Source organism: Symphodus melops (assembly GCF_947650265.1).
Source record: "Symphodus melops genome assembly, chromosome: 6".
NCBI lineage: Eukaryota > Metazoa > Chordata > Actinopteri > Labriformes > Labridae > Symphodus > Symphodus melops.
Window position 1 is genome coordinate 10583903 of NC_136696.1, and position 20272 is coordinate 10604174.

At 41.2% G+C, this 20272-nt stretch overlaps 1 protein-coding gene across 1 annotated transcript; it reads right to left on the reverse strand.

Moving 5' to 3' along the window:
* Positions 1-20: 20 nt before the first annotated feature.
* Positions 21-19226, reverse strand: fanca (FA complementation group A). Its single transcript, XM_079345934.1, has 42 exons — positions 19026-19226; positions 18629-18741; positions 18212-18302; positions 17971-18119; positions 16966-17061; positions 16394-16467; positions 15841-15959; positions 15469-15579; positions 15196-15289; positions 13997-14109; positions 13719-13795; positions 12555-12696; positions 12087-12220; positions 11495-11605; positions 11186-11281; positions 11003-11065; positions 9758-9840; positions 9576-9636; positions 9437-9486; positions 9154-9224; positions 8565-8663; positions 8162-8295; positions 7958-8028; positions 7695-7794; positions 7377-7564; positions 7160-7256; positions 6010-6213; positions 5822-5895; positions 5600-5728; positions 4822-4891; positions 4532-4707; positions 4292-4397; positions 4128-4187; positions 3920-4024; positions 3407-3522; positions 3103-3262; positions 1996-2058; positions 1689-1782; positions 1443-1518; positions 869-1019; positions 674-772; positions 21-558 (listed from the first exon to the last, which is right to left on the reverse strand). The coding sequence occupies exons 1-42, from the start codon at positions 19072-19074 to the stop codon at positions 460-462; spliced, it is 4368 nt and encodes a 1455-aa protein (XP_079202060.1). The 5' UTR covers positions 19075-19226; the 3' UTR covers positions 21-459.
* Between the last annotated feature and the right edge of the window lie 1046 nt (positions 19227-20272).

Below are 20272 nucleotides of genomic sequence, written 5' to 3' on the forward strand. Positions count from 1 at the left end.
GAAAGTACTTCAAATGTTACTCAGATTATGCAATATTTTAATCATGTAAAGTGTGTGTAACATCCTCACGGTGCAGAATCAAACATTCACTTTTATTAAGTCACTGTTTTTTTCTGACCTCGCTGCAACGCTCCGCTCTAAGAGTTAGAGTTAACTCCTGTGTTGTAAACAGTGGAAAGGGCTTCAGATGTACATGTGTTATGAAGTACTATGTGTATAATGTAAATAAATTGCAACTTCTTTTTTTTTTACAAAGCCGAGTGTGAAGAGTTTTTGAATCTTTCGATGTCAAATTTGAACAGATGAATAAATATCACAACAAGGACACACGATGTGTCAGTGGGACGCAAAGAAGACTGACACTCGAACAAACAGCTGGTCAACTGAAGAGGGCAGACGTTACTGTATAGTAGACTGAACTGATCACTTGAGACAATGTCTTTGATTGTGTGGAGCTGTTTACAGGAAGTCCATCTCGGGGCTGTGGCTGTGAGGGTCGAGCTGCACGGAGAGAGCTGCTGCCACCTCTGGGTCCAGGTCTACACACCGAGACTGCAGCTGGACCAGGAAACACACAATAAAGAAAGGAACGAATATGGAGATTGAAGAGAGGTGTCCTTGATAAAAGATTTTAAAATGTGTGTGTGTGTGTGTGTGTGTGTGTGTGTTTTACCTGTGCGAGTTGGCTGGCGGACAGAGCAGTCGGAGACGTCTGTGAAATTGCTCTCAGAAGAAACTGCTTGGCCTGCCTCAGAATGTGGAAGGACTCCATCTGACAATACAATTAACAGATTTTATTTCAAGAGTGATGTTACAGATTTGAGTCACATGGTCGAGAGACGGAGGAAAAACCACGAGGTTTGATCACCTGATGGTCAGAGTGCTCAGCTGCTGGTGTTAGTTTGTGTCCTTCCAGGAAAAGCTGCAGCAGATTGATGTAGCAGAGCACAGCTGTATGGAGGAACCCTGGACCCCTCAAAGCCCTCTGTTGGAGATCAGCACTCTGCTGGAGCAGCAGGCTAAACACACACACACACACACACAGATGAAAGGGAGGTTCAGGTATTTTTTTATGTAAAGTGTTGTAAAATAAAATTTGCAAACATACAATGGTCCTTGTGGCAGCAGCCGTAGGTTCAATCCCTAAGCCCTTTACTGCATGTCACCCCCCTCTCTATCTGTACATGCTTTTCTCTCTCTCTTCAGCTGTCTTATCAAATAAAAGTATACAAGTGTTTTGGCTCATGTCATTTATTGAGAAGACAGCACAGTGTATAGAGCTTGAAACAAGGATTGAAGGTTGACATGCAGTAGATGACAAAGGATGCTAGTTGAACCCGGGGCTGTGACTTGGAGGACTGTGGCGTCCGTACATTGGGGCGCGTGACTTAACCACTGAGCTTCACCAGCACCCAATATTTGATGTTTGTGAAAATAGTTACCTGTAGAAGGCCCAAGGCATCAGTCGGGTAAACTCGTCTGATGTAACCATGGTTACCAAATGGGAAACATTCTTATCTAAAGCAAGGGAAAAATGATGATTATTTGTCATTTAGTAATGCATCCATATTTAAAAGAGAAAACACTTCATGTCAGAGCTAGTTGCATTACTACTAAATAATTACAACCAGGCAACGAGAATGATGTTTACAGCTTCATGAACCAATATGTGACAACAGAAGAAATACCATGTGAATTAAAAATGAGAAGCCAGTCAGCAGAGTCCACCAACACTCGCAGCAGCTCAGTGCAAAAAGTCCTTTCTTTCTGTTGGCTCTTCTCCTACAGCAGTAATAAAAACAGATAATGGCATGAGGATGACTCTGTCCTTTAGAAAGACAGACTCGGCTAACCTGACATCTTATAATGAACATTTATGTCTATCATTCGGTACGAGCTGGGACTAAATGACAGATCTGTCATATCTGCTCCTTTACTACATCCACTCTTAAACTTAAACACAAGGCGTTTGAGGAATTCATTCGGGGCATTTACCTGAGGAAACAGAAGAGCTGACAGACAGTCGTTCACAAACAGGAAAAACAGAAGAACCAGCACCTGCAGGGAGAAATGAGAGAGCAGCAAGTGAATACACGAGAGATGGGAAACATAGAGAGAGGACATCTCAGCTTTATACAGAGAACGTATAAAAACACACACACACCTTCAAAAGTCATAAACACAGCTCCTTGTTTGTCTGAAAGTATTTATTTGTGAAGGTAAAGGAGTGTAGTGGTGTGGAACATTTCACCTCATCATAATTAGAATTTATTTTACTTTCCTGAATGTGGCTCACTGCTGATGTGAGAGTTTTGACTGTATAATCTGCATACATGTGAACATTGACATTTGGGTACACAGATTATTGATAAATAAAAGAACATAAAATAGGCCCAAGTATTGACCCTTGTGGGACCGCCACTGAACACTCAAGGTAAGGAGACTTGACACTGCTTTCTGTTTAATATATATGATTTCATCCAATCAGCCTGGTCAGAGAAGTTACAGTGAGAGTAGAACCTGGTGATCGACAATGTCAGATACATTTTTTAAATCTAAAGACAGGACCAACAAACTTTTTGTTTTTAAAATAAAATAAATAAACAGTGACGGCAATTTGTGTTGAGTGTTGGGCACGGACACATTGTATGGGATGTAGAGAGCTGGACTCATTTAGGTGGTCAGTTAGTGGATTAGCCACCCAAGTTTCTATTATTTTGAAGATTACAGGGAGGATGCTTATAGGCATGCATGCATGTATGTATATATATGTGTGTGTGTGTGTGTGTGTGTGTGTGTTTTATTTCCTGATTTAAACATTGGGCTAACTGTGGCAACCTTCCAAGCTGCCAGAAACACAGAGCGTTTGATAGATAAATTGACAATATGACTTATAGGACACACCAGAGAGTCTTTATTGGCCTTTAAGAAGTTGGTGTCTAGCCCGTAGTCATTCTTAGCGTAATTATTAAGTATACAGATAATTGTGTTTACTTCAGTTTCAGATTTTTAATTTATGATAAAGACAGGATGAGCATGATTAACAGGGTTGAGAGGTTACATAAACGCCGTGTGGGAGGTGTAATGGTTCTTGATGCTCACCTGTTTTGTCCCCTCTGGTCTCAGCTTCTTCATGGCAGCACTAAAGCCCTGTGGGTCACAAACACAGCCTCGCCAGGCACAGTGCAGGCAGGCAGCCAGCAGCAGAGCTGAAGCTGCAGGTACTGGTGGTGGTGACGACGACAGCAGATCCTTCTCTAAACTAAATGGCACACAATCAAAAGTTACAGAACGATAAGCCAAGTTCTCCGTATCCCAGACACAAAGAGTAACTTATGAAAACAGAGCTAACATGAGTTCCATCAAAGTTTCAAAATGAGCGTGTTATGAGAATGCAGTTTGGTACCTGGATGCCCAGCGGTGACAGTCAGTGAGGAGCTGCAGCTGCTCTGGCAGGGGCTCTCCATCACGTAGACGACACCACAGAGACAACAGCAAAGGAGACAGACGATCCCACCAGTGCTGCACATGCAAAACAAATACACACTCCGTTAAAGCTCCTGTAAGTAGTTCTTTAACAGTTAGAGACAGACAGAAAGGAAAACTCTTTATGACCTTAAAAAACAAAAGAAGAACATCAGCAATTTTGATCATTTCGATACGGATGTATTTGCTGTACGTGTCAGACGAAGTGATTCAAAGCACCCTGCAGAACCAGCCTTGCTTTACATTTTCTGCAGGTTTTACTTTTAAAGACAGCAGGCTGAGATCGTTATAATGAAACACTACTTTCACAGGTACAGACCAATATTGGCTGATCAGATAGATTATTGTATCGTTTCAGAAATCTGTGTTTGACTCTTGGACAGTGTTCATAAAGTTAAGAAAGACCATCAGCTGTATGAAGAGCAAACATTACCACTGTGGAGAGCAGGAGAAGAGGACAGTGTACACTGATGTGAGACCAGGCTCTGTTGACTTCCTCCCTCGAGCGACCACAGCGAACACTTGCACATAACACACCCTGCAGAGGAAACCAAACCAGCTCCATCACTTGTTTATTTATCACCTAGAACTCATACACATACTGAACCACATTCTGTGTTTTTCGATAGAGAGGTCCTCACTTTCAGGAAGTGTGCCGTCAGATGGAAAGAAAGTAACCCAGCCGGAGAACACGCCTGCCTCTGTAACATGAAGCAGAGAAATAAGCTTGGGAGCAGTCTATGTTTATACCTCTCATACACATATGAGATTTGGTAAAGATTGATAAAACATGTCAACAGATGACCTGATGCTGGTTGACATGTTCAATCAGCTTGTCACAGTCCAGAACTGTCCTCCCTCCTTCAGTCTTTATATGAACCATCAACACAGCTGGGAGAGCCAGCAGCACCCTGCAACACACACGTTATCTTTACATGTTTTAGGTTACGTGTGTGTGTGTGTGTGTGTGTGTGTGTGTGTGTGTGTGTGTGTACGTGTGTGTACGTGTGTGTGTGTGTGTGTGTGTGTGTGTGTGTGTGTGTACCTGTTCCACGTGCTCAGTGTGCGCTGCAGGTTGAGCTCGCTGCTCACACTGGGACAGGCTGAGGTCCCCGGAGGAGAACATCTCTGATTCACCGACTCAAAAAGGGAGTCACACACATCCGCTCTTCCTCGACTGCTGCCAGAGATGTCGGTCACTTCCATCTCGTAGACGACCTCCTACACACTCACACAACATACACGGGTAGGAGAGCAAATCATGACGGTAATCAACAGCTTTTGCTTGTGTAAGCTGAACTAGTGTGACACACACACAGTATACAGAGTACACACCTGTAATCTCGACAGGATGTCGGGCAGACAGGTTCCTCTTTCTGAAACTCTGTGATGAAGTTTTTCGTCGCTGTTGACATAAAATTGATGGATACGTTACATTTTTCCTGAGTATAAAATTAAAGTTGCTATGATGGGCTGCTGCCTTATAAAGACAAAATCATGAAGGGTGAGGTCTTATCTACTAATTCCTCTAAAAATCCAATGATGCCACTTAGAAGACTTTCACCAAAGTTTTCTCACCTGAGATTTGTTCTTAGCTGAAAATAAAACCTACAAACACCTGAGAGCATGCTTAAGTTTACTCATCATTTAAATGAAGTAAAGAAATATGTCCAGGTTTTAGTACATTTACTTGCTAACAGTCTGTCTCTTCTGTTTCATGTTAATTTCCCCTGAGGTTCGATTTATGGCTTTCCTGATGACAGCGCTCTCTGAACAGGTGAAATCATCTCACATCTCGGTTTGTAGGCTTCATTTATTTTAAATACCTGATGAATAGGCAGTTTTTAAAAAGCAGTGAGCCACATTTGCTTTAAGTGTCATAGATGTGTCAAATTTCCCCCAAACTTGACCATGACTTTAGAGGTTCCTGTGAATTAAACCCTAAAAACTAGACCCCCCCCCCCTAAAGGACAGGAGACCAGTCTGTACCAACCAGCTACACAATTTTTATTTTTTTTATTTTTATTATTTTATCATTAAATTGTATTAATTCAAATGAACTTACAACACAAAATATAACAAACAACTATTTTTTTCAAACATGCACACCCACCTGTGCTGCTGGTCCATGATGGCACTCAGCAGATGAGTGCAGAGGTTCCTCATGTCTCCTCCACAGCCTCCCTGCTCCACTGAGAGAGGCAGGTAGTGCTCCATGCAGGCCCACTGCTGGTACTCCTGACTTTATTCACACAAAGTTACTGTGTGAATAAACATCATGTCTGCAGTGCGTCTGATAGCACATGTGAAAGAGTTGATGTGTGTTCTGTCTCACCGCTCTGGGTCTGACAGGGCGTCTTCATTTCTCTGCACACGGAGCTCGTTGGTCAGCCATTCTGAGAACAATAACTTCACAAACGATCCATCAGTTAAATTTAACGTGAATATTTCAGAGCCTCTAATTTGCCTCTGATGCTCACTCTACATCATAGTTTGCTCTTTATTACACAGGAACCACTTCACCTGATAATGTGGCTTGTGTTGGAGCTGACAAAAAGCAGGGTGCTTCCACAGGTGCCAGGCAGTCGTCCTCCAGGTGCTGTTGGTGTCTGTGGCGTTGCTCCACAGACCGGGCAGGTTCTCCTCCATGCGTTCACTAGCTGCACCTGCAGCAGTGACGGGAGTTCCTCTGGCTTCAGGCAACAGTCTTGGGATGAGGTACAGAAGCTGCACAAACAGTTACACGTTGACATTAGGATTATATGTTTTCTGTTCTGTTTTCACAGCGTGACTCACAACACTGTACAATGAGGGATAGGTGGCCTGTGAGAAGATGATACAGTCTTACTGTTTCACTGCCATCACTTCAGTCTCACCACTTATCAAGCTTCATCTCTGAACTTGATGAAACTGGCTGAGAAATATGTTAAAGCCTGATTAAAAGAATAAAAAATACCATATCTGGCAACAGTGAGTTAATTATCATATCACCCAATTCAGGAGGACATTGTAATGTCATATCTACATTTAACCACAGCCATAGTACTAATATTGTTCACGTTTACTGTATCAATATAAGTATAAGGGCTGTTTGCTCTGAGTTGGAAAGAAAATGCCAAATGGGATAGTTAATACAATATACCATCATCATGGTTTTATATATCGTGAGATTCATAGTAACACTATTAAATGTGCATTCTGAACTGTCACAGTATAAAACAATAAACACTTACCTTTATAAGCACAACATCAATACAAATGCTGCATGCAAATGCTGAGAACCAATCCAAACTCTCAAATCACAACATTATAACATTTTGATCCAGTAGATCTCGCCCTTGAGCACCAGCATAAAACCTGAAATAACATTGAGCCATCGCTCTCCTCCACACGGCCAACAGCTCTCCACTCACATCCAAATAAGCAGTGACTATGTTATTCTTATTTTCTCTTGTCCTTGACTAAAACAGCTTTATACACTAAGCCGTCCCTGTAAACATGGCCCGACAACAATACAGCTTTTGGGACTCACCCTCATTGTAGACCGTCATGACTCAGAGATATATTTAAACAGGATAAACTCCATTTCTGCTGTATTTACATATTTTATGTAAAAGGTTGCACACATTGCCTTTAAACTCCTAATATGTATCATCAATCACAAAAAACATACCTTCTTATAAAAGCTGGTGAGGATGTAGTCCTGTTGTTGCTGCTGAGGCAGTGTGTCTCCTCTGCAGATCCCGTAACACACAGCTGACACACACAACCTGGACACCAACAAGAAGACTGTGAGGAAGTGTGGCAGGCAGGCCTGAAGCCTACAGGAGGACTTGGGAGTAATTCCCATCATAACGTGATGCTTTCAAGAAGAAGTCTTTAAACCTCACCTGGCACAGAAAAGCATCTTAGTGTGTGTACTGCAACGCAGCGCAAGGCTCAGAGCTTCTCCAACAGGCACGGGCTTAGGCAGGACGTGCGGGACCAGCTGAACCAGAGGACTCTGGGGAATGGAGGCGTGCAGGTGGACCACTAATGCTGCTACACCCAGTATGTGTGCTGCGCTCAGCGATGACTCCTTTTGCACAGAAGAGTTGAACCGTTGGGAGGGATGTGGAGGTATGAATGGAAGAACTCATTTGAAGCTTAATTGAGGAAAATCTTTTGCAGATTTCAGATAAATATAAAAAAAGTGTTTCTTTATGTACCTGGTTATAAAACAAGTCCCAGAGTCTGTGTAAGAGGCTGGACAGGAACTGTGTGTTACCCAGCAGCATGCCAACAAACCTGGAGGCCCACAGGTTCTGTCTGCAGAGACAACAAAAAAAAAAAATCAGCACCAAGGCACAGGTGACATCAAGACTGACTGGATCTGATTCATATTCCATTTGGGAGTTGTTTTTTTCTTTTTCACTACTTACACCTCCTCACTCATTGTCTGTAAGCCTTGAGAAAACGCTGCTTCACTTACTTATTCGGAGGGTTTCCTCGGGAAGCGCCTAACATGCTTTGGCAAAAGTTTCTCAGGATCATGTTGACGACCTAAGGATACAAAGAAGTGACTCATAAGGAATGTACATTATCACTAACTATCCTACAGGTGTCTGAGACAGCAGGTTAAGGGGCTACAGACTGAATATTCAGAGAGAAGACAGGACAGTCATTTATTGCATACTTTGACGTGAAGCTCGGGAGACTGAGGAGTGTCGATGTGAAGGTCGATGACTCTTTGTCCAGTAGAGTTGTCGGGTCGGCCGGGAAAGATCACACTCAGTGTGTGCAAGATCCTGGATAGCTGTGCTGACATCTCTAGGAGTACATGAAAAAAAAAAGAAAAAAAAAAAGAAGAAAGACAGGAAATGCACGGGAGACAATGTGAGACACGTGAAAATCTTCACAGTTTCATTAATGTCGCATTTTGATGATCTAAAAAGAGTTCTTTGATCAGAGACAGAGATCAAACACGCTGCATGTGTCATCAACATCGACTCATGAATTCACGAGCCTTACTACAACGTGTGAAACATCAACGTGTGCGTCTCTGTGAGCCATTGTTTCTTGTGTCCTGAAATACCTACCTCCATCATCTCCCTCAACAACCAGCTGTGTGAAGTCATGCAGCTGACTCTTTAGGACCTCCAGAGGATCGTCGTTAGTATCCAAGCACACTGCACTCCCTGAAACGAGACGGGCACAGACATCTTTTGCTTCGTCTAATTGGACATGTTCACAGAATCAACAGAAGAGCGTTCTATCACACCAGTAACGTTTGAAGCTTTGACACCCGTCTGCTCTGTCAGTGTCAATTTGTCCTGAAAACAATCGGCTGAATTCAGTCATCGGCTCACCATGAGAAAAACATCATGTGGCTGTTTGTGCAGCTTACAGCAAAAAACATCTGTAAATTGTCCAGAATTTTGTGCATGTGTGAATAAAACATGACAATGTCATGCATTTACAATTAGATAGTACTTGCATTATTCCAGGCCCCTCACTGCAGCCTTACATAATGTAAGCATGCTGTGCTACTCTGGGATATTTCTCTTCTTGTTGAAAATGTTTTGCAGGCCATCAGAAGCAGAAGCATCATGAAAGGAATCCAAACGTTTGATGTTGAACACCCACAAACAGAATTCAAATAGATGTTCACTTGTAGGAAATACTCACCATCCGTCTGTCTCTCTTTCTGACAGGCCTCCACGTAGGACAAATACTGAGCAGCAGGGATCTTATCTGCTCTGAATGCAGACAAAACAAACAGGATCAACTCATTTTTCATTTCTGTTACAGGATAAAATGAACTCTTTGTTTCACCAGACCCACAAATGTTTAAAAAAAAAGAAAAAAGAAAAAAAGAATTCATTGGGTTAAAAGTTGAGATAAAATTATATGTAATCGTCATCTGTAAAAAATAAATAAAATGTTAAGAGTCTTGATAACAACGACTCACTTTTTCAGAGCTTCGATGAAACTCATCCGAGCATCAGCCTTCACAGGAAGCTAAGAGTGAAAGAAAGGTGCATGAAGATATCTGACAAACTTCCCTTTTGGCTTCTTATAATCCAAAATGGAAAAGTGAAGTGGCTCACTACTCGTGGTGTCAGCAACGCAGAGAGGAAACGTGTCAGGAAATACGGCCTGCGGAAAATACTGAAAGGACAGAGGTGTCATTAATCTGTCCTCGTTTGTTCCCCTCAGTTATAACGTCCAGATCTGTCCTGTGATACACTCTGCAGACTGCACTTAATCAGATGATAATGCTGCTGGATACCTGGCCTCCATAACTGTGGCTGAGATTTTTCCTGTGCTCTCGAACAGAAAAACAGCCTTCTCCACATCCTGGGCGGCCTGGCACTGAGACAGCACACGAACATTAGAATAGAAGAAAACAAGTCTTTATTGTCACTGCACAAGAGGACAATGACATTTGCTGTGCCATGCCTGAAGCTACACACATTTAAAATACTGATATTTAAGCATCAATGGGACCTTATTAACTGGCATGAAGAATCCGACCACAGTATGATTATATCAGCTAAGCTATTTACAGCTTAGCATAATACTCTAAACCAACTGGAAAGTCCCCACCTTACTTCTGTTTATTTGTAACATCTTATTTTATTGCTTCATTCAGCACTGTTTTTAAACTTCACAACAGTTTAACTATTCAAGCAGCTCATCAGATATCTCAGTAAAAAACATATAGAGACAACAAAAACCAGAAAATAAAATCATGAGGAAACGTAAAAACTAATCGTCCATTCACAGTGAAGACAAGAGGACACGTTTAAATGGAGTGATCACAGAGGACCGTCAGAGAGCGAGAAAGTTGTTCTTTTCTTATTGTCAAGTTAGGGCAAGCTTTCGAGAAGGTTGGGTAAAGCTGTTTTCTTCAGGGAGGTGGTGAACTGCTCAAAAAACCTAACGTGGACTAGGGAGAGTACCAAGAAACCCAGACAAGGCCAGAGAGATTCTCCGTCCTTGTTCTCTCTCCTCTTTCCAAGTCACTCACACAGCTCAGCACACACATTTTCTTTATTTTTCCTCTGCTCTAACACTTAGTCATTATGTATGGACGACGGTGATCCTTGTACTCGGCTGTCGGGGGGAAAGTGACGCCTGGAGAACTTGTCACCATCCTTTAAAGCTGTCAGACAATGTCATGACGTCACTATGATAATCTCCTCTCTATGAGCTGATAGAAGTGTCCAGTGTAAAGGCTGCAACTGAACGCCTGGAGTGCAGATATCTTTCATGGGTAACATCACATTATAACATTGGCAGTTATTTTTATTTTAGTTAGTTATTTATCCCCACCCCCATAAAAAAAGGTCAATACAAAGGAACAATGTTGAATTGCCTTTCCCTCCTTTCCTCAGCCAAGTGATTCAAAGAGCTCCATTAAAGACATTCTGCCTGAGGTCTGGCATTAATTGTAAAAGGTAAAAATAGTAAAGCAGCAACAAGTCATCAACAGGAATCATTACACAAACAATCCACTAGGTGTCAGTCTCACCTGCACAGATGCTCCTCCTGCACCAGAAACATCCTCATACAAGCCCATGTCCTCCACTGACTCCTGCATGGACACAAGAGAGTCACTGCTCGAGTGTTTCCATATGAAAACAAGAATGTATAATAATGCAGTAAGGACGGGTTCAGAGTTTGTTCTTTCATTAGTTTTCACTCCTTCTCACACCTTGAGATCAGCCAGTCTTGTCTTCGCCAGAGAGACATACTCCATCAGCAGGCTGCGGTGTTTCACAGGTACATATGGAGGGTGCAGGATGTGAACCTGCAGTGTGAGTGTGATGGAGAGGTGGCAAAAGTCACAGCTGTATTTCTTGTGCATTATTATATCTTGCTCTATATTTATCTCGTCTACATTCCTCAACACTTCACCCTCTCAGTGTTTGCTGCAAAAAGCCTCCATTTAAGCGTCCTGACTATCAAAGGCCCATCTATCAGCTATCATGTTTCAGAGTCAGACACACATGCAGGATGTCACCTTGAGGTATTGCGGGGGCTCGAAGGGCACCAAGTCTGAGAGGAACTTGAGCAGAAACACCAGAGATTTCTTGCTGGTTGCATGGTAGCTGCTGCCTCCTCCAAAGGACATCTGAAAATGTAGATAAGTATCAATGAAACAAAGGCAGTGGATACCAAAAGTAAAGTATCAACTTTAAGAGATAGACACACAGGTGTGTGAATCTTTATATGTAAAGAACCAAAAAATAAATAAATAAATAAAGTCAATGCAGAAGGGTCAAACCCTTCAGATGGTCGAGTGTCTACTTGAGGCAGGCAGCAGAAAGAGCAGAAGTCACAAACACAATCATTCAGAGACACACGTTTTACAGAACAAACTGACATGTTGACAAATGTACGGCGCACACTGTATGGGAACATTATTGATCACTCATCCTTTTTGATTTCATGAAGGATTCACTATAATGCAATCTAACAGTTTATGCAGAGGCTTAAAACCCGCCTGAGCTCCTGCTCTCAGTCTGGTGTTAGATTGAATAAAAGCATTTCCAGCATTGTGACAGCGAGATACTTAAACATGTTTGAGCTGATGTCTAAAAGATTTGGTGAACCTTGAACCAGTCGTTGTACGAGGGGAATATGCCGGGTCCCTCCAGCGCCCCCTGTCGAGCCAATAGGAAGGCCGTTATCATGTTTTCCAAGTCGTACCCTTCGAATGCATTAGTCAGCAGTCTGGAAAGCAGATCTGACACAAACAGATATGACATGCCTGTTAGACTAAAATACAAATGTAATACTCATTGATAAACTACTCAGAGAATCAGATTTTTTAAATGTGTTTTCTTTGTTTAAAAAAAGTGAATTAAGAAAAACTGAGATTATTTTAAAGAAACTGCTGATCTGATCTATTTCTAATGTCACACTGTAATTATACACACACGTGTAAAATGTAGGTTTTTATGCTGGTTCAGAACTTTTTTAAAATTAATTAAGAAAAATACTTAAAAAATGTTCCCTGCATTAGATAAGGTCACATCCTGGCACTGTGGAGGTTTAATGTAAAGAGCTACGGGTGTCACCTCTCAGGCTGGACTGGGCACAGGGGTTATAAACCAGCAGAGTGGAGACGAAGCACAGGACGTGTTTCCAGTTGACCTCATGAGTTTCCAAAACGTGCTGCAGGTGACTCAGCAGCTGCTCCATGCTGAATATCACAGCCAGCTTAAAAAGAAAAAGACAACAACAAAAACGTATATTTACAAGAGTTCTCCGTATTTTTATTGGAAGAAGGCTATAAAGATAAAGTGAGTCCTCTTCTTTTCAACTGTGGAAATCTCTGCTATCTGATGTCATCACTCTAGAAAAGTTAAAATACTGTATTTGAGGGATTCTTTTTTTTTTTTTTTTAAGAAATGAGAGAAAGATCTGAATCCTTGAAGCTCAAAGGGCTGAAGGTTTAACACCACTGTTAATGTCATGTGCACTATGCTGTCTTTATAAATGCTGAGTGAGATCTGTGCAAATACGTTGTCAAGTGTAAAGAGATTTTGTTGTTTTCTCTTCCAAAGTCAATAAAAAATAAGAAGAATTCAGGCTCTAACAAATTGCTAACTGCGTAGCATTGTGGAAATGGGAAATGTTAAATCACAGCGAACGTTTGAAGTCAAATACTGTAGTTCTTCTCGAAAAGAGGGCCTTCAAACTTTGGCTACTTTAAAGTCCCCATGAAATGAAAAAAAACATGTTTCCTGTTTGAATCAAGCGTTTCTGTTACATGTTCAAACTGATCGACCAAGAAACCGAAGAGGAGGAGGAGAGAGTTTTAAGGCCTGGGCAATAAAACGAAGAACGATTGAATGATTGAGCACCGTGCACTGAGCTCATGATTGTCAAATGTTCTGATGTTAAAGAATGGTTAAACTCTAATTAAACATCAGGCATCTTCAACTTTCGACCTTGGACATTTGAAAGAAATATAATTTGACACTTGTCGATATCGATAAATGAACATTTCCATTGTGATAACATTTGTAGTTATATCGTCCAGTCCTAGTTTTGACTGATCTGGATTGGACCAGACAGACTCATTCTTGAACAAGAAGAAATCCCCCTCATTGTTTACTCCCATGTTGTTCCCTGTAGTTTACATTTAGTGGAGAGAGGGTCAATCTGCAGCGAGATCATGACACTAAACACCTTATAGCACCATCTCTGTGGATTTCTTGGTGTAAAGACAAAGGTACCTTGCGAAAAAGAGACGTCAACAAGCGGCTGGTTTTTGCAAACATCCACTTGTTCTGCAAAGAGATGGCATCTGAAACTGAGGAAACAAAAATAAAGATTTAATGTTCAGGTTTAAAAAAAAAAGAATAAAAGATTAATAATAATAAAATGAAGACAGCGGGTATTTTACATCACAGCACTACATGTTTGTACCTGATGAGTGATGCTGATGTGTTCTTTAAATTAAAGTTTTGTTAAAAGCAGTCAATTTGGGAAACAATCCATTTCTCGTGCTCACCTGTAAGTCGAGGCTTGTATGTCAGAGTGTGTGTAAGGGAGTGTGTGAAGAAACGCTGCAGGGCGTCTGCTGACGCTGACACTCCACACAAGGAAGCATCAAAGATCTTAATCCTGCACAAAACCCGGGACAGAAAAAGAGAGAAACAGAGACAGCCTGTGTCATACACTTCCTCTATTTTAAACACACGATCCAGAGTACAGACATGCACAAAACATCTTGAGAAACTTTGCTATTCATTTTACTTAGTACAGTCAAAACATGCATGTTGTTGACTGTTAACTGGAGAGATAAGATTACACTGTCATTGCTTTAAATGAGGATGGATCAGCACACTGTGGCATCGTGTCTTTGTTTGTCTTCCTGTTTGACGCATGCAGCTAGAGTTACAGTAACAGATGAAAGCAAACAGTCTGATGACATGTGCCAGCTTTGTCTGCTCCATCATATCAGGATGAGTACAGTAGGCATTTAAACACTCCAGAGTCAGAGTTTAAACAGAATCCCCCTCCCGTCAGGTGATCGGGAAGATGTTTGAAACACGTCAGCACAGACAACTTGAAGTCTTTACGATGATTCGTCGGTTTTTCAGCTACAGGAACAGATGAAGTAAAAAGTGAGCTCAATAATGGACAGCCGAGGGTGAAAAAACCTGTTAGATGCGAACAATAAAAAAGCTTCAAAGTCTACAAAGCCAGTGTGACGTTACATAAAGGGTTGGTTTTTTTCCAGCCAAAGTGAGCACACTATGATGAGAGACACTTCCACATACTGACTAACAGATCCAAATGCACCATGCATGAAAGCATAACGAGCTTTAGCAAATGTTCTAAGTCGTTGTGAGGAACTTTCAGATTGGTTGATTTTGGCGCCCCCTGTGGGCAAATCAGTCCTTTTCGTCTCTATGCTAATAACTAGTCCTCTGACCGGCATTGTATTAAAAGTTTGCCATTTCAATTTAACCTTCTCAGTTATTTTAAAGACGATATTAAATCTTACCTTTTTCAACGTGTGTACTATTTTATCAAACTTTGCTCTTGTTAACAGTCAAACATTTATTTATTTATCAGACATAACTAAGTTATCATTCACTCTTCCTCCATCTTGTTTCTTTTCATGCTGTCTGTCTAATTTTTGACTCCTTATTCAGACAGAAGCTTTAATCTGAATAACAGAAAGTTTTTGCAATCTCAAAGCACCATAGCTCAGGTCCTGGTCCTGGTCCAGGTCCTGGTCCTGGTCCTGGTCCTGCACACTGAGGCTTTAAAGTTTCCTCCACAGAGTCTAGCAGCCCTGCAGAGGAAAAGACAACAACAATGAAAAGGTAGAAAGTGTGAGATAAAAAAGTCAAGTCCTTAAATAATGCTTCAGTAAGAGTAGCTTTCAAGTTCCAGAGGTGTGAAAGAAAGTGCCGTACTAAATATTTCATCACCGCAGAGCAGGGCGAGTAGAACAAAGCCACACAGACTCACAGGAGAGCGTATCATCCAACACGGAGCAGCAGAGCAGTGACGTCCTCTGCTCGGCTGACACTGGATCAGGGTTCTGTTCGAAGCCCGTTCCCACCAAAACTCCAACCAAAGCTGCAACACAGATCTGTGATAGGCTGATTCTTATATTCAACGTGTTCATGCAATACGTAAGAAAGAGCATCACTTGACTAGTCAGCCGTCTTAGCTGCAGAGAGGAAGTCACGTTAGTGAGGCAACAAAGTTGTGAGATGAGTTTTAGCACGACTTACAGAATCAGATCTTTTTTTTTAAAGTAGTGCTCGATGAGAGGAAAAAACTGATTCTACCCGTGTGGAAGTATCATAGACTCAGACAATGCATCTGTATCCTTACTGATGAAAACTTTCTGTTGAACCTCTCTGGTCTCCTCCTCCTCCTCCTCCCCATGTGAAAGTCTGCAGCTGCACAGAGACTTCAGCTGAGAGCCCAACCAGAGTCTCACCGCTTCATCACTGAAAGGCAACAACAAGGGGTGACGAGTTTCGCTTCAGGTGTGCCGTGACTTCATTTCTAAAGTCCATCTCTCTTGTGTTGAGCCGATATTTAAGTCCGTCTGTGAACTGGGCTCTAAGTGAAACATTCTAGTAACTCTAAAGACGTCTAGAAAGGGGCGCTTTTCCAAACCTGACAGTCAAGTGTGAGTGTGTGTTCTTCAGAGTGAACTTAAAGTTTGAACTTTTGTTGTATTCAGTGATGCATCACAGTAACACTGAATACAACAATGATACAGGTCACACATGCAGCTTCAGTAAGCTGTATGAGCGAGACAACAATGTACTCAGTCTCCGTATGAATTAAAGCTGTCGTGTGTTCAAGTAGAGATGCGTGTGTTTCTGGATTCGGAGTTGACTTCTACCTCTCCTTATCAAATGGAACCATTTCTTACCTCTGTAAAATGTCATTCAGCGTGACGATGCTGTGAACATGAAGTTGGTACACCAGCTCCAGGTTAGGTAGCCTCTGTAAAAACACTGAATTCAATACTTCATTTGCTGTAACATTTCATTTTGTAAGACGTCGTCAAGATATCTTTTATATCCTGCTACAGTTCACGTTTCATACGGTGCAAATATTTACATTTTTATATATCCTAAATAACTGATCTGATATTTCTGCTGTATCTATTCAAATGTATTATGCTGCTAACTGTAAATGAGTCCTACCACACATATCCCACCTGACATTAACTAGAGTCACTTTTTATATTCCTCTCGTTGTTTTTCACTGTGTGCACTCTAAGGTGAAGCCAAGTCATCTCGATGTACAATTTGTATAATGACAATAAAGGCTTTCAATTCTATCCTGACTTTTTACAAAGTGGCAGTCTGAGTCAGTGAGAGAGCTCTTTCACTGTGTTTAAACTCTGACTCACCGGCTTCAAACAAATGTGTTAAAAAGGAACCTGCATGACCCAGGTAATGTAAGAAGTAAATGTGTTTCTGGAAGCCTCACACACACCTCTTCTCTTCTGTACTCCTGCCAGAGGAGCTTGGGGCAGAGGGCTCCCTGTGACAGCAGTTCTCTGCAGGTCTCCAGCAGGACACACAGCTGGGCCTATGCGCGACAGGAATGACACATTTATATTTAACAGGCTGTGTGCGGAATCTGAACAAGGTTCAACAAGGCACAGCCACAGAGGGAACAATCTGCCAACAGATCTGCAGCACTGATGTGAGGCAGCAACAACGTTAGACATTCAGAACTGGAACAACAGGGAGTAGAATTGTGAAGTGACTGTGCATAGGACACCATGATGACAGAGGAAGACATACGGAGACATTGAACTAAAGGGTGGAGCTGACCATTTGCTACATACATTTGAAGATGAGAGTTGGATACCTACGACATGTTGATTGGCTCTTAGAAGCAAAAGTGCATCGTTTGAGTTTAACAAATCCAGAAAAGTGGTTTATAAAGATCAAGAACTGAAAAGAAAGGAAAGAAAAAAAAAAGCTACTGGATGGAATTACAACGGGATGAGAAATGAACGTAATTTAAAGGTCAAATATCTTTCTTTCATAATAATAAGTCAATTTTTCACTTCTTTTAACCAGTCTCACCAAAACCAAAACCATGTGTTTGTTTGGTTTTTTTGCTATAAGCAATGAGAAAAAATATAAACATTTATATGTCTATATGTCAGAAACCTTGTGTGTATATTCCCAGTTGAGAACTGAACCCCTGAAGCCATTATCCACCAAATCTGCATTTGGACAATGTGTTCAAGCTCTTCTCCACATGGACCGTTTTTCTGCATGATGCCGTGGCCTGCTTAAACATGACACATATTTGGCCTGAAAAGTCTTGAAGTCTTCAACGTTGATGATGTGTAAGGTAAAGGTTCAGGTGGGAGAACTTTGATTTAACAACTACTTCTTTTTCAGGAGTTCTTTTAAGGCAATGGTTTTATTCTTGACCTGGATTGTGCCACAGCGACTCCAAGTCCTGCTGTCAGGTACTCACTCGTTGAGAGGAGGAGAGCAGATATCTCCTCGTATCTTCTTCCTCCTTCTCAGTATCAGTGATCTCCCTCAGTCTCTTCAGCATCATCTCGACCGACAGTCCCACCACCGGGACACCAAGCTTGGAGGCTTGACGCCTCAGCTCACACACTATCCACAGACAACACAAAACGTCCTGCGGTTATGAGATCAACTGTCATACATTTCAGCAGCTGACTCGTATATAAAGAGACGCTGCTCACCCAGCAGTGAACCTTGAAGAGCAGCTAAGACGTCTTCAGACTGATTCTGCTTTTCATTCTGTGATTGAAAAATGTTGCACAGATCTGGAGTCTTTGAGAGAGAAAAGTTTAAAAAGGTAAATTAACACAGATACATTAAATTATCACAGTTCATCACTTCCAGTTTCTAAATAGCATTTTTTTAAATCATTTAAGAAAATCCCACAGTTTCTCAATCATGACAAATTTAACCAAACACAATATCATGGCATTACAATTTCCATTAAGGGAAATTTATCTTCTGGAGTTAACATTAAGTCATCTTGATTCATGCCACTGTCATACCTCAGATCAGAATAATATAAGATGTTAGGGTAGTCATTTATTCTTGTCATGTTTGTGGATGTGTTGTATTTGTTTTTTAGTGGCCGGCCTCACCCCGACCTCCCTGAGCAGACAGCTGAGGCTCTGCTGCTGCTCCAACAGCTGGATCGCTGCCTCCTGCAGCCACTGACCATCCTCCTGCTTTGGCCTCTTCACAACACGACCAGCTGAGAATACAAAACAACACATATAAGTCTCAGAACTATTTATTCATAAAGAAAAAGTTCAATGAATATTACCGTTCAGTACAACTCTCAAACAATAATGTCATTTGAAGACTTGTTCTTCTGCACAAACTTATTTCACTTCATCTAAATGCTTGTTTACTCAAGCCATGGTAAATATAATGACAACACGCTTGCTATTGAAAAGACAAGTTAATGTGAAGGCTTGTTTAGACTTCATCCTCTGCCTGTCAAACTGCTCACAACTACACAACACGTTTACTCACCCAGAAGAGTCGACAGAGTCCTCTTCTCAGAGTCACACGATGCACTCATTTCACTTTGTATGAAATATTACATTTGATGTTATTCAGAGCCAAAGTGTGTCGTTATGGTTGACATTTATTTGATGTCCTAGGTCTGCTAATTCAAGCTCGAGCTTCTCCTCCATGTTTCCCCTCGCGCTCTTCTCTCTCATTGGTCCGTGCTACAGCCAATTAGAGTAAACCATGGGGATGTGGGCCAAGAAGAAAGTAACTCGGAGTTTTTCATGCCCTTGTCTGTTTGTCTGTTGTTGTTTGTTTTGTTTTTTCTTTGTTTGATAGTTGTTTCAGGTGTTTAGCGTTTTACTTTAGATAACGTGAATCATAAAAAAAAGTGTGTACGTGTTTAAGGACCAAATTCCTCCTCACTAAATTATTCAAGAATTAAAAGGCAGATCAAATCACCACAGACAAACAGATCAATAAACGTTAAAGAGGCCATGTCATGTCTCCTTTTGTTCGCAAACAGCCTGCTTGTGTGCCTCCAGTCACTCACCATAAACACTGGCTGACTGAAAGTATGAAGCTGTTAATTAAAGTGTTGTAGAAAAAAGAAACAATCACAGGTGCAACATGAGGGTATCTAATCTAAGTCTTTCTTCTGCGCTTTAGTTGCTCAGAAATGTTAAAATCCATAAAACTGTTGAGTAATATTTTAGATTTTCGGGAATATCTCGAAACTCAGCATTTATTTGTTATTTTTTTGTGTGTATTTCCACAAATGTTTTTTTTTTCCATTGAATCCCCGTTTTAATTTACTGTGCTCAAAAAGTAGGTCGAGTGGTTTCTATTATTTACAGAGAGCTTCACCTGAACTGGTTTTAAACATTGTGTGCTCTTTAAATACAGCCAAGGGGAATTTTAAGGAACAGGTTTTGAAACTTGACCTGAAGCCTTTGTATGGTGGCCTACTTACCTCTCAAACACAGCTAAAGAGTAGCCTATGGGAGCTTTTTAATCACACTGTGTAGTCTGTCTGTTCATTATACTTTACTTTATTCATTCTTCTGTTTTAGGATAAGACTTTAGTTATATGTTAAGTGTGAACCTATCCCACCAAAATCATTGTCAAACTCTTGTTGTGGGCTGCGTAAAAGTAACAGAAATAATTGTCAAAATTAATCACGAATTACTGCACTTTGTTTAAGTAATTGCTTGTGTACCTTGGCTTTTAGTACGGTGATGATAAAATGTACAACTTTTTACTTCTA